At 43.0% G+C, this 14,815-nt stretch overlaps 2 protein-coding genes across 3 annotated transcripts in view; both read right to left on the reverse strand.

Moving 5' to 3' along the window:
* Window positions 1-13,155, reverse strand: part of LOC105566863 (CDGSH iron-sulfur domain-containing protein 3, mitochondrial) — a 35,971-nt gene extending 22,816 nt beyond the window's left edge. The window contains exon 1 of the mRNA XM_012021231.1: window positions 13,093-13,155. Within this exon, the coding sequence (XP_011876621.1) occupies window positions 13,093-13,095 (3 nt within the window). The 5' untranslated portion in view covers window positions 13,096-13,155. The remainder of the gene's footprint in view (window positions 1-13,092) is intronic.
* LOC105566860 (probable cation-transporting ATPase 13A3) lies at window positions 142-13,168 on the reverse strand. 2 transcript variants are annotated; one of them, XM_012021228.1, is made up of 11 exons: window positions 13,093-13,168; window positions 6,633-6,717; window positions 6,314-6,541; window positions 6,107-6,231; window positions 5,873-6,029; window positions 5,569-5,773; window positions 5,160-5,498; window positions 4,132-5,089; window positions 3,517-4,036; window positions 3,248-3,429; window positions 142-3,118 (listed from the first exon to the last, which is right to left on the reverse strand). In XM_012021228.1, exons 1-11 carry the CDS (start codon window positions 13,106-13,108, stop codon window positions 1,689-1,691), a joined length of 4,245 nt encoding a protein of 1,414 aa, XP_011876618.1. In that variant the 5' UTR covers window positions 13,109-13,168; the 3' UTR covers window positions 142-1,688. The 2 variants fall into 2 exon arrangements, with proteins under 2 accessions (XP_011876618.1, XP_011876617.1); XM_012021227.1 differs by lacking the exon at window positions 13,093-13,168 and adding an exon at window positions 7,123-9,476.
* Window positions 13,169-14,815: the final 1,647 nt, after the last annotated feature.

Below are 14,815 nucleotides of genomic sequence, written 5' to 3' on the forward strand. Positions count from 1 at the left end.
CTAGAGAAAAAGCAATGATGAAATGAATGAACAGTGTCTACATTAAAAACATATTTTATTTGACAACTGCTACTTTTCAACACGAACTATAGCGTCGTAGGTAAATCAACGCCGATTAAGTATCTATATCCGTAGCGCATATTTCATAAGTACACACTTTTTATTTCTTGACATAGTTATTTAACAGTACGTAATCGGCTCCGAGCGACGACAATGTTTCATTTTATCGCTTTCGGTTTCACCTATTTTATAACGTCTCATAATATTCAAGATAATTTCATTACTTAACATAATATGCCTAAATATGCAGTTCTTTGACAGCTACCAGACTGTTTGCATCACATCATCTCAGTTTAAGTCACATTTTGTAAAATGACTTTCGAGATAAATGTTTAACAATAGCAAATTCAATAAATCAGTTTCTATCGCAATCATTGATCTGTAACCACCATTTTTAATTATTTCTCGTATCTTATCGTTTCGTAAAATGCAATACACATATGCACTCGCTATAAATTATTTATGTACAATCATGCTATTTGAATAAATACAAATAAATCTCGAGGGTATAAAAAATGCATCGGGAAATCGAATCGAGTGCTCGGAGAATAGCGGCCAGGTAGTTAATGGTAATTTCTGTCCCAGCTGAACATACTTTGGAGGATTAAGTTGCAAGTTAGCTTAAGTATTCATTCAAATCGTAGTGAAAAAAGATATTATTATCACGCCGACTTGTTCTCGAAGTCCACGCTTTATTTTCAAATCTTGCGGTAAATGTTGCCGTATAAACATTTGAAACGCAATACACTATGCTTCTTTCAAGAAATTCTCCTTTGTATAATATACAGTATACAGTTTGCAATGTCTTGCTTTCAAAGATAAATAACAATAATACTTTTCTGCTCTCGGATACTAATGAGAGAAAGAAGGAAGAGGACTAGGGGTTAAAAAGGAATGGGTCAAAAGGGACCCTGGCCTGAGTCGATAAATATAAATAAACCTAAGTTAGAAAGCAATTTACAATTAAAAAATTAAATAATGATTGTTACATATTAATTACATATTAATAAATGTAATATGCAATTACATATACATAATATGCAAATGTGCAACACAAATTCCATATTAAATACTAATTAGAGCTAAGTGAAAGAAGAGCTGCTCTATGAAAGAATAATGAGACAATCAAGTTTAATTAAATATCTAGAGATCGCAAGTAATGACTAAACAGCTTTAATGCTGTTCTAACGTCCGGTTTATTCTTAGCTTAAGTAACGTCATTAATCACCAAGTCGTGGATACCAGTACTGACTAAATACAATACGTCGACTCAGAATTCGCCTGATCGAGTATAGACTTCGAGTCAAGCGCCATTCCACTTCTCACATAAAAATGAACCGTTATCATAATTGATATGAAATACGCATTCTAACTATCACAAATACCGGATGGAAGGAGAGCGTTATCGAAAATCGAGATTACAAGAGCATCAGGCATTCAAGACACGAAATCGTCGTATCAGAGATCCCGGCTTTTTAGATTATGTCTCATATCGCAATGATCGTTCTGATGCTCTAAATGCGTCGATTAGAAATGAAGATTGAATAATATTCTGAATTAATTAGCTATTGGGTTGATTTTCAAGGTACTCAGCTACCTCTCGACCGATCTTTCGAGTGCTTTGGACCTCAGGACGGCAGGATATCTAATTCAAGCACGTTCTCGGTATTGGACGACACTCGATCGTCGCTCTTGTGCACTAGGACATCCTTGAAGTCCCTCAGCTTCTGCGGCTGAAGGGTCGCGTTAGGATTTCTGGGAAGCGTGGCGATGGGATTGGTATTGTGATTCATGTAAGGTTTCTCGTAACGATTGATACCGTTTGCCGATTCCGAGTTGTGTCGTCGCTTTACAATGGTTTCCGCATTCGATTGTTTCGGCGGCAAGTCCATATCCTCGAAGCACGGCACCGTCTGCATTGACACCGTGTTTCGACAATCGTCGAAGAGGGATCTGGGATTGAGGGTAACTTCGCGAGCAGATCCGAAGTGTTTGAAGCCGACGCAAATCGGCGAATTGTTCATGAAGCTGGTATCGGTGGGAAGGCATGGCTCGGTAATCCGCTTCTCGATTTTGATCTCGGTGACATTCTGCCGGATTAATAAATTTGGCGCTGCTTCCGGTAGCGGCTCCTGGGAGATCGGCGGCCATTTAAGATCACGCGCCATGTCTCGTTCGATGGCTAAGAACTTCCGTCGAGATTTATCCACGTCGTGCCAGCGATAGCGCAACTTGCCAAACACGAGGTACTCCACAAAGAGATACTCAAGCAGTAGCGCAATTACGAAATTCACCACGCCATAGCCAACCAGAATGAAACGGAAGCCCAGATCGTTGGGCAGCACAAGCTCGAACCATTTGGCCAGCCACTCAAAGGGGCATATTGCAAGATAAATAGAGAAGAGACTAAGGAAAACGAAGGAGGTGAGTAGGCCGTAATTGGTGAAGAGAGACTTTCTGTACGGTGGCCCTTTGGAGAACGCTACCGCCAGGATGATGTACTGCATGGAACTGACGATGAAGATTGTGTAATTCTCCAAACAGCCCACGTCATCTTTATCCGCTGTCGCGGTCGCGTTGAATGGCACGAACCATGACATCTGCCGTAGATGCCAGAGACTTGTGTATTGGAAAATCGCGACGATCACAAGTTGGGTGACCAGACTGAGTATCGGCGACGTGCTAATGAGACTGTTGAGCGGCGCCATTTTCACTAGCGAGCCCTCATAGGCCTCGGTGCGACCGAAGAAGAAAGCGAATATGGAAATAATGAATAGATCGATGTACAGAAACTCGATGTCCGTCAGATTGGACTCGATGCTGTAGAGGAGCATCACCGAGATAAATTGTGTGAGCGAGTAGCCAGCCATGTATTTGAAAATGCCAAAGGACGTAACCAATGCGGCGCGACCCTCGCGTATCACCGTCAGAACACAAGAGATATTGGTCTCGCGACTAGTGAAGGGCGAAGCAACGGAGGATTCCGTGTCCGATAAGGATATCCCGGTGTGCGCCGCTTTCAACGCGCCACAATCGTTAGCACCGTCTCCCACCATGGCTGTGAAAAAAGAAACCTTGTCTCAGATCGTTAACATACGTCTACACCACAAGTTATCGCACTTATTTGTCATTCCATTGAAGACGCGTTGTAGACAACATAGTTCATTTCTTTTATATTCGCACTTACCAACGTAGTATCCTAGAGACTGCAGTTCTTGAACTAACTGTTGCTTCTGATCCGGCGACATTCTTGCGAAAATGGCACCGCGGGTGACCACTTTGGGTATTAGTTCTGGATAATACTGCTTTATCAATGCCCAAGTCTTTCCCGTCAAAGCAAATACGTATTTATTCTTGGAATATTGCACACTGCAATTATTAAATAGATTGTAAGTTTCACATTACCCACTTATTTTAATAGACCACGTCGCGATGCTGAGAAATAGAGATACTTACTCATCCGATAGATAATTAATATCGTTCTCCAACTTGGTGTTGGCGAAGGAGCCGCTCTCAATAGTTTCCAAGCTAGCCATGCTATTCATTTCGGTTGTTTCGCTGAGATCATGCTGATCGTTTGGCGAGGTTGGCGGTGGTTGACTATCGCTCTTCGTGAAGTAGATATGCGGTTTCAACAGATTCTGCTGGTTCGTCGAAACGGCAATCACCGGCGTGCCCGGCTTCACGATATCGCAATCCCTGGCCACCGAGAGTGCGGTCAACATATTATCACCCGTCACCATCACCGTCTTGATGCAAGCGGCGTTCAGTTGGTCGATCACTGGTGAGGTCTCGGGCTTCAGTCGGTTCTCCATAATTATCAGCGCCAGGAATGTCAAATCGATCTCGGCGGCTTCACGATTTATACGTTGCACCTTGGCATACGGAAGACGGTTCAGAGATTTGTGCGCGAGGGCGATCACTCGATAACCTTCGGATGTATATTCTTGCAAAACAGCTGCGAAATCTGAAGGAACTATAAATAGAACAAGTACAAATATCAGTTTGGTATTAATAAAATTAAAACGTAAAAGTAGAATTATTGAAATTTATGCCATTGTAGAAACCTACTAGATTCGGCTCTTGAGAGACTGAGGATCATCTCTGGACTACCCTTGCAATAAAGATCATAGTGATTGGCGCCCAATGTCCTAGTGATGACGCTCATTCTCTGAAGACTCGATGTAAAGGGAAATTGCCGGACAATGCCCACTTCCAGTCCTTGCTCCAGTTCTGTCGCAGAATCACCGAACGTAGCGTCGTGGAGGTTGTTAAGAGATATACCGTCCATCACGTCGGAAGACATGGAGTTTTGTCGACTGAGCGTTTGTCGACCGCCTAAATCGTTGGGCAGTCTCTTGAGAAGCTTGGAATCCTTCGCCGGTCTGACAATTGTCGGGAATAGCATGGAGAACTTGGATGTATCGGATACATCAGGTTCCTCCAGCGTCCATGCGGTGGATTCAAACATTTTCAGATCGAGCGGGTCTCCTACTAGTTGGTTATCGATTATGGTGATGCCATGGCAAGTAACTATGCCGATAAGAATCTCAGACAACGCTAGACTAGTGATGTCCTTGACGGGCAATTGGAATTTTCCATCCGATACGCTCACAACTCCCCACATATCTAGACCATCCTCGGTCAACGTTCCAGTCTTGTCGAAGCAAATGCAATCGATGGATCCTGACACGTTAATCGTTCTCGGGCTCGTACAGTATATTTTCTTCTTTTCCAATCTACGTTGTGCCACGAGACGTCCGACCGTCATGGCAGCTGGCAATGCTGGTGGCACTACAATAGTAACAAGATCCAACGCTTCTAGAGCAATATGACTACCGTGAACACCTCTCATTATTTTCGTTACAACGGTGTAAATGACGCCGATGCTGGCTATGCATGCTAACATTATGACGAATTTGTACGAGTCTTGCTCAAATTTGAAATCCACGGGCGGGGGATACATGATGGACCGCACAAGATCGCCTTTGCTGGTATTGAAACCTGTTCTGATGACCACCGCAAGCACCTAATATCATACCACAATTATTTATATTTGGAAAAAATGAAAGTATATAAATAGAAAATTCAAAGTTCACCTTCTCACTGCCGTAGTATCTCGTCTGAATAACTCTGGTACCGCAGAAGAGCGTATGCCTAGCATGTTCTTTGGTATTGTATATCACATCGTTAGAAGAAGGAACTGGTGTTTTCGTGACAGGTACAGATTCTCCCGTCAGCATAGACTCGTTGAGGATACAGTTGCCAGTGAGCAGCACAGCATCGCATGGCATTAGGCATCCGTGAGATGGGATGACCAAGACGTCGCCAGGTACCAAGCGTTCAGCCGGCACTACCGCGGTTTGGCCGGTCGTACGGTCTCGCATAACAGTGGCGACGTCAGACGAATGCACCGTCGAGCGCAAATTATGCTGATTCTGAGAAGAACAAAATTCGATTAGTTCAACGACACGAGGTAATGACTGGAAAAGAAGAGAGGTGACTCACTCGTCGCGTCTGGAAGACTGCCATTGTAATACCGGCGCTTGACATCGCAAGAATCACCATGGCATAATAATAATAGTCGTCGGCGACCCATAGACAAAAACTAAATAGTTGGAAGACGTAGAACGGATTGAGCACTTCGAGACAGAGTAACGTGAATATGCTTTTCACGGGAATCACGATCTCGTTGTTGCCATAAACGTTGCGCCTATAGATGTAAATTGTCCAATTAATTTAAATGTAAATGTACCATAATTGATGACGCCAAGTTCTCGATACGAGACGCTGGGATTGATTCGACTTTTACCTCATGTACTGTTCCTGAGAACTGAGACCTTGCGCTTGATGTAACGTGGATATCAGAACGTCGGTGTCGAGGCCACGCAGTTTCAGGAATTCCGATCTTTCCGGGTCCCAAACGTAGGTCAGCTTTTTGCAATTAAAGTTGGTTATGGATGGCACCTCTAAAAAGACCTTCGCGTAATGAAACTGTCCTACATTTGATATGTACAGGTCGCATAAAGTACACTGATTCTCTCACGTTTGAATTGACCCCCGCAAAGATGCACGGACAACATCGGATAAGTCTCCTTCTCCTCCCTGCTGGTTATAACACTGCCGTCCCATGCTTCATCGATCAGAGATTCTTCGTGAAAAGATTTATTACTGGAAAATAAAATAATAATTATCGATATTGATTTCGTTAACGTTTACAGGATACATTTACAAGAATGAAAAGATTACTAACATAATTTCCTGGGCAGTCAAGCTCCTCAACTTCTTCACGTAATAACTCGTGTGCTTCCCTTGAAACTTCTCAATCAACAAAACGGTTTCCGCCTCTTCCAAAGAGCACTTGGTGTGAGTGGCCAAGAGCATGAGATGTGGCACCCAGTGGAATATCAGCCTCAGGAAGCCTCCGGTAATGACAATCAGGAACCAGATAATAACGGTCCGCACGCGGTTTCGTCTATAACTGTAGCGATAATAAGCGGAGATTATTAAGCGGGCTGCGAGATTCAAGGAGAATTCACCAACGATTATGTGACGCAACACGAGTGACCTACCCGTAAATTTCCATCTGGTCCTCTTCGCCGGGATTGATATAATCTACGCCATTCTTCAAATGTAGAAGGCCATTGGCTCTAGTACCTGAAATGACGTCAATGTCGTTACAACGAGAGACCGTTCGCATGCCGATCGTCCTGAACCGTTCGTTCACCAATCGTAAACTATATCCGACACTTTCTCCGCGGCGTTTCGTAAGGTTCCGTTTGTTGTTAATGATGCGGTTGCAGGCGCGTGCAGAATGCGGCGCGTTTCTGACGATAATGATGCCGCTGGTGGCCTTTATAACTCCGATCCCGTCAAATCACGAGGGGAATGAGAGAGAATGGAAATTGTGCGGTCATCGTCGAGGATAATCGCGGTAAAGTAGCGAGGTAGAATGGGACAACGCGTTTATTTAACGTCGAGCAGTATCAATGACCACGAAACGAAAAATGTGACGAACGTACGAGAATACGAGATAGATGTTTGCTTCCTTATAATCCTTACCCTCCAACAGTTCCGTCTTTTGCTCGCGCTGATGCTCGTTCGCGGTAGCTGCGTTGCGACTACCGAAAACGCTGTACGCATTTCTGGTGAAGCTCAGGTTTAGCTTGTTCGGCGTGGGCGGCATGCTCGCGATTAGAGAAAATGCAGCTCAACCGAAAGGTGACTCAAGAGAAACGAGGTTTGAAAATGGTCAAACGAATGGAATACTATCTTTTAAACGCACTTGCATCTCATGCTTTTTTAATCTCTTCTTTCTCTCTTTCTACTGCCCGTCCGAGGATCGTCAGGTTTGTAAATGTAGAAAAGAATTTCTTTCTATCTCTGTACGGCTTTTTCTTGCCTCCCTTGTTACCTGTTGCCTTCCCTACTGGATACGTATTATAATTTAACACTAGCCTTAGTACCTAACAAATTATTGTCCGTATACGGGTGCTTCTCGAGGCCACCTCGGATCGCTCGATGTGAGACAGAGTTTCGTTATTTGCTATGACTAAAAATGCAGCCGGGACATTGGAACGCGAAGACGAAGGGGAAGAAGAAAGAATGCCGAAGGTGATCGGTGAGCTACACGAGGTACGACGAGGCGTGGGTGCCGTTTGAACGATTGCGCTCTTCGGGACGTTAACCCCGTCTGCTACCGACACCGATTGCCCGCCATCTCGGGATCCCTCTTCAAGGTCCTCGCAGCGGGTCTTGGTGGCGCGTTATCCGGCATCTGGCCGGCATCGAGCTGGCACGGGAGATACGACAATGACGATGACGACCACGTCCTACGGACTCTGAAAGCCGTCTCGTGGCTGTGCCAGGACCATAGACCGATGGCGGTCGTCGAGAGAGTGGCAGGAAAACGAGGATGCTGATGAGCGAGCAGCGGTAGTTGGTGCTATCGCTTCGGACCTGCCCTCGGCTTCCTGGATTCGTGTCAGTCGCCAGGGTCGGTGAGCTTTCGCCAGCCGATTCGTGGCGTGATCGCCGCTCGTTCACCCTCGCTCATGCCGCGTTTCAGGTACACCAAGTCCGAAGCGGAGCCTCTGTCTGCGGAGCCGCTTCGTAGCGGCCGCGGTTGCGGCTGCGGTGCTGACGCTAGATCGCGATAACGGCTCGCCGCTTTCCTCTGCGTTCCACCTTTGGCCCTCGAAGACGACGATCCGTGATCTCTGGGACCGCACGCGGCCGCTACACCAGCTCCTACCGCCTCTCTTGTGTGCTCGTACCTCCCTTGTGCTGCTCGTTGGCGCGATCGCAAATACATTACGGGTTATAGGGGTATCCGGGGTTGCCGTCGGGATGTCTCGATCGGCAGAAAGATTGTGACAGCTCACGCTTTTTTTTTTCACTCGCGCACCACGCTGCGATATTTTTCCCCTCGGGAAATGCGAGAGTGTCAGTTTTTCTTTTCAAGTAGACGAGATTGCTGGGCGCACACTCGGTACTGAAATCACTTGACGTGTGAGTAAGTTCTCTCCTTCCGATGAGACCAAATCGATAAGAGAAACAAGTTGCGCGATATTACAAGAATCAGTCCGTTCCTCGAAATCACGGGTCTATTAATAGATCATTGATTACGTCAGCGGAGACGTTTCAGTTCTTGACAATGAAAAATACGTGTGACGAACGAAGAGATAGGAGGAGAAGGACTTCGCTACACCGAACACCAACAGATTTTGCACTTTCTTTGCGAATACGATCGTCCTCGCGGAAAAACGACGGCTTCTCCTGCGCTACGCGATTTTTTCAGATGATCCGCTTAAACTCTTCACTCTCCTCGGGACTTCTAAGTACAGAGAACACAGTGCGATAGTTTGTGTCCAACATTTTACTCATAGCGCCGGTATACGTTGCCGCTGGTGCGCAATAGTACGTCCCGATCTCGATCGCCCGCAAATTAGGAAACGGAAAAGAAAACGCCACTCTCCTGCGAGAAATCACTTTGCGCGCGGGTGTTTTCTCGACGCGGCGCTCATTCGTGGTGTTGCCGCCACCGCACCGGGCTGCTGCGCCTCGCAGATGGATCGTTCCCCGCCTCAGACTCCGAAACCCTTCTCCGCAACGTGCCGCGTGCGGGTACAAGGCAATTTGCGAAAACGTGCTCGCGCTAAAATGGCGGCGCGGCGCCGTCGTTTCGGACTTGAGCTCCGAAATTGCCGACTCCGGCCAGGCTGACTGGCTGCTTAGCTGGTTGGCTGCGCAGTAATTCCTCGTCAACGCTGATCGACCGATGTCACTTGCTGACCGTAACTTCACCAGGAGGAGACCTCCTTCATTGTGAAACACCGACGAGCACGCGGTTGTACACGACGCGACAGAGAGCCGGGATTTTAGCTGCTCCGGATTGCGACCAGTCTCTGAACGTGAGCGAATCGAATAAATTGCTTGGCACAGAGACCGACCGAGAGGAAGACTTGCGCCCTGAGTCGTGGCAAACTCGGCTACAGGAACGTGTCTAAATGGGGCGCTCTGTCGAGCCTCGGTAGAGCCTCGAGTTGAACGGGGTTCAATGCTCCGGCAGGGACACAACTAAACATCTACTAGCTGCGCGGCGCTTTCGCGCATCATCAGGAATGCGATCAATCACCGGTTTATGAAGGCAAACACTAGATAACTTTTATCTAACGTTTTTGTGCGCCTCGTTTCCGTAGAACCGACCGCGCAGTCGAATTAGAGAATTCAAGTTACCGCGCCAATTATCACATGCAATGTTGTTTCACACGCCGTCCATAACTGCAATAGTTATCGTTTGACAAATATCGACCGCATTTCAAAATATACGGCTTACATCTTACAAGTTTATCGCAATTTTTATCGCTCGCAATACCCCTTTGATCTTTTAAGATCGTAGCGCTTTCTGCCTTTATGGAGCACTATTCTCACTTAAATCGCACTCCTTATCTTTTATGACACTTCGTGGGTCGTTTCGGATAAATTGAGATTAACATATTTCTCTCTCTCTCTGTCATTCGTAGATAAGTTCTCAAGTGCCACGGTAACGGAGAAGCGTAATTAAGAATCGGTACTTTGCTTCATCATTTTTCCTCCCAATTATTTTCAATCGTGATCTTTGCTTCATCTGCAAGAGACACTTTGCAAAATCTGCAAGTTTGAGCACGCGTCGCATTTCCTTCGGTTTCTGTCCTTGTGTAGCCGTACCTGGGATTCCCCTACCATCAGCTGCTCAACTTATAACGATGACGAACGTCGACATCATCGTCGATGCCGACCATGACTCATTTTTTCGTTAGCGCCGACGCGACCGAGTTTCCTCCGTTCACCGTTCTCGTTAATTACGGCCCTGCTTTAAGTCATCAACTTTCCCTTACGTCATTGTTCTACTTCCGGTCGCAGGTATACATTCTTTTACATGTCCATATACCGTACCCGGGCCTTGCTGATCACACCGATCAAACTTGGTCTCCTCGTCTTTTACTTTGGCTCCCGCCTGCTGTTTCTGTCTGCTATTTCCCTCTCGTTCCCGCGCGCCCCATGAGGTCTCTTCGTTGGAATATCGAACGGCCAGACCCTCGTGGTCTATACCTCATTTTAGCTAACTTATCGCTGCCCTAACAACACGTGCTCCCAATCCCGAGCATTTAAAAACCTTCATTTTTTATTGTCAGTCGCACATGCCATCAAATTTCGAAGTAACTCTTACTTAAAGGCATTTAACAATGCAAATTTTATACATTTTCTCATTCAATGTATTTTTGCGTTTAAATTATTGTATTTTCTATTACATTTTCTATTACATTTGTTTTCTATTATATTACTGTTAGTAATAATTTCTTGATATTTTATACCTTTCAAATTTTCATTAACAAATTTTTCTTTTCAACTTTTACGAGAATTTTAACAATTTTTTATTGATATTTATAATCGCATTAATCGCAGATATCGCAAAGAAAAGAATATTGGAAACTAAGCACTTTTAAACGTGCACGGCAGATGTACTCGTGTTTGCTGCTGCATCGTTTTTCACAGTAAACAGATAAGAAGCTCTATGAGTATTTATGCTCGTACAAAGTTACACGAAAGTGTGAAATCATAACGATAAAGTTATCTCTTTGTATCTTACCGCTTATCTACACATAAGATCGCCCTTGTTCGCTAATAACCCCTTCGCGCTAATTATTATCGGGGCATTCAAAATCCTCGATAAACCAGCGATTAATCGATGAAATATGTGAGAAGTGGACTTTATCGCGGGGCACAACAGCAAGTAACAAAACAAGTGAAAGCAAGAGGATACGTTTTCGTCGAAGGGCACTTCTCGGAGTGGATAAACTTCTGGATGGAGATAACGATTAGCGTGTCTCTTTAATTGAAGCGCTAAACCGAATTAAAGACTCGTCAACGTCGAAATGTTGAATGAGACATCGTTAGCAATTGAGCAATATTACTTTTGTCTAAACGGTCGCGACTTTAAACGGTGCAGAGGTCGAGGACAATGTTACCAGCTGAATTTGTTGTTTCGTTTCGATTCGACTTGATTTCGTACAATTAAATATGAGCAGCTATGTTAAAACTTGCAATTTTAAATATCTTTCACTTTGCATACCTTTTTTAGAAATACATTTTCAAACTTGCACACAGAAAAGTTTCCATTGGATAAATCGATTAAGTAGTGTTTCCGATGGAAAATTAACCATCGGTTTTTCTGATTAAGTTTTCCGGTTAAATTATGCACATATTGCGCATACGTTACCGATGAAATATAATCGCAAACCCGATTATATTTCGTCGGATATACAATTAATTTAAATATATTCGTTTGTTAATATGTAATTGGTTATCCGATTAGATAGGCTGGGATATTTTTCTCAGTGCACAATTTAAATGTGCACTGTGTGTAAATTTTGCTGATAATAATATCTAGCTTTTAATTTAAGAGAACATTACGCTGATCGTGAGATACGATCTCGATCGGCGTATTTAAATTATTTTTAGATTATCGACAAACATTTCCATTCACTTATAAAGATACATTCCCTGCCTCGTTGTCGCGCTATAATCAACTCTAAAATGTAAAATAGAGTTGCCGGTTATGTAAGATTACATGATTGATGTAAATACGCATGCTACGCCACGAATCTTGTATGACCAGTTAACTCTACTTTTTCTAAAAGCTCGCTCGTTAAGAGAGAATAGGTGGGGGAGAATAGAATAGAAATATTTATGTAATGTTTCATAAACTATATACGCGCTTTACGTCAAACGATGTTAAACCAGATTAATCTTTTGTCTCATAAATCGTATGTGCTTTGATTTATGCTTGGATAAACAGATTATAAGTACTACCGTATCGTTGCATTTTTTTGCAAAAATATGACTCCAGTATTTGACGCTTATCGTGTTTCTTCTTTCAAGCTAATACCTCTTTTAGAAACCTTGAGCATAACCCGCTATTATTACCTAATTACTCTAGATAATATTGTAAACTGGCGTAGAAAATTACATGCAAATGGTCGAAATGTAATTGAAATGATTGTGTCAACACATTCCTCTCACGAAAACTGCGACAATGTGTATTACGTTATATCCTGCTTTTAGATTGTTTCGTCATACAGTCTCAGGTTTATTATAATATTTTATTATAATATTATAATATAATATTATAATATAATATTATAAAAAATTCATATTTGACGATTGTTCGAATTATCCGTCGAGTGAAATCTGTAGTTACCTTGGAGAATCTTACAGGTGGTTGCGATACAGAATTGTGCAATTCTAAAGATTGAAAGGTCAAAACGGTGAAAGTGCTAAATATTAATTGGTGTTACTGAAACGCTAACTATACGTAATATTAGCCTGTTAAGGATTCCAGACACGAGGCCGATAACCGGACGCATATTGACGAACGAAGCGAACTGTCGATACAACAAGACGGTTTGACAAGGATAACGAGACTAATCTTTCGTCTCATAAATCACGTCTCAGTTTCATACTTGGATAAACGATCTTGGGAAGTCTTACCATTTGCTGTTCCCATCTTGCTGTCGTACGATGATCAACAGTGAAATGCTGTGAGTTTTCTCGTGGTCCTCGGCGATCTGTTTCCTTGCGAGGTGGATATACACACTGTTTTCACAATTATGTTGCACTTCTTGCCGTATTGTGTTTGCGAAACTGCTTTCGCAATCCTAATCCAATCTTAAGTGACTCCGAGTAGAAAAAATATAACAAGTTTCGTAAGAGTAAGAATTTCCTTTTTAATCCGCCAACCGTTCACAAAAGTTGATTCTGGTTACACTTTAGATGTTTAGAACGCCTAAACAATAAGCACCGTCCATGCGCTACGTTATTTCGTGTTTCGAAAGAGTAATACGGTAATTCCCGTTACTCGGAATAGTTATGGAATGTAGAATCTCAGAAGTAGTCGAAAACCAAATGGTTTCTATGCATCGCGCTGGGTCTGACAGGTCCACCGTCACCTCATCGGAAACCTGTCGCGGCAGATCTCCGATACACGAGCGTTTCTCGATCGCGATCTCGCGGCCGCGCGATCGAGAAAGCGACGGCGCGCGACGGCGCATCGGACGACACTGCGCTCTTGCCGATATAGCACGATATACCGCGCCGCCGATCACTCTCTTTCCATCAGACCAGATAGTACTACCGCCACCATCGGCCGAAAGTCGTTGCCTCTTATCGTTATGTATCGTTACGACGCACACTCTCTTGCTAGTCGATTTGTTAACGATCTAGATCCACTGTACGATAATGGTTGAAACTTTTCGAAATCGTGTTCCGCCGAAATTTTTTCGCGATTAAAACTTCGCGAGCACATACTAAAGATAGTTTATTCACAATTATCTAAATAGCAAATTAAAAAAATATCTACGATTCTGATCTAAATTGATCAAAGTTTTATCTTTAGCTAAGATTTTATTATTGAACGTTCAATTTATCGTATAAACGGTACGTTATCTTTCTCAATTTTGTCAATACACTGAGACCAATACTATGATTGTATTAACAAGACATGTATAAAAGAACGTATTTTGGTTAAATCGAACAGAATTGTTAGTTATCACGATAGGGCTCGATATTTCATAACCAGAAGTTTGATAGACTTCACTACACATCAAGTAAATCCTAAAGAAATTATGATTCGTCCATTTTCTAACAGACAGGTTGAATCTACTAGATTTCTAATTAATGCAACCAAATTTTTTTTGTGCAATTGTACAATAGTGTACAAATTAGATAATCTCTATGTGGTTATCCAAATATCTTTTGACAAGTAACTCCTTTATTACGTTATTTACGAATTTCTTGTAAAGATTTTGTGTAACGCTTCTCTATTATTTTATTTATAATGATGTCAAAAATACAGTGTGCAAACAGAAAAGTCCCTGGTTTGTACACCAATCTAAATGAAAAGTTATTTCTAAAATATTACTAGTTTACCTACATACGTACAAGTATAGAGGAAATTGTCTGAAATTAAAGCACAGTGAGAGAAACAAAATGGAAATAAAGATTATTTTTGTTGAAAAAACATAGGTAATGCGAAAGTTCTCATAACATAAAATAATTGCGAGGAATAAGTACTAGGAAATAAAAAGAATGAGAAGATTCGTTGAATGAAAAGATTTCTTGAAGTATAACGTAGCGCAATATATTTAATATTATAATAAGTATATTTTACGTGAAAAGGAAGTAAAGACTATCCATGAAAATGGAGGAAGAACGT

Source organism: Vollenhovia emeryi, unplaced genomic scaffold (assembly GCF_000949405.1).
Source record: "Vollenhovia emeryi isolate VEMERY1.0 unplaced genomic scaffold, V.emery_V1.0 DF939142.1, whole genome shotgun sequence".
NCBI classification, from domain to species: Eukaryota; Metazoa; Arthropoda; class Insecta; order Hymenoptera; family Formicidae; genus Vollenhovia; species Vollenhovia emeryi.

What these genes read in the sequence shown, in the direction of transcription:
- LOC105566860 (XM_012021227.1), bottom strand. Translation starts at nt 7,246, where the DNA reads ATGCCGCCCACGCCGAACAAGCTAAACCTGAGCTTCACCAGAAATGCG. An exon ending in AAAGACGGAACTGTTGGAGG is followed by an intron (nt 6,718 to 7,122) that starts GTAAGGATTATA and finishes ACGTCATTTCAG; the next exon opens with GTACTAGAGCCAATGGCCTT. An exon ending in TTGACTGCCCAGGAAATTAT is followed by an intron (nt 6,232 to 6,313) that starts GTTAGTAATCTT and finishes TTTATTTTCCAG; the next exon opens with TAATAAATCTTTTCACGAAG.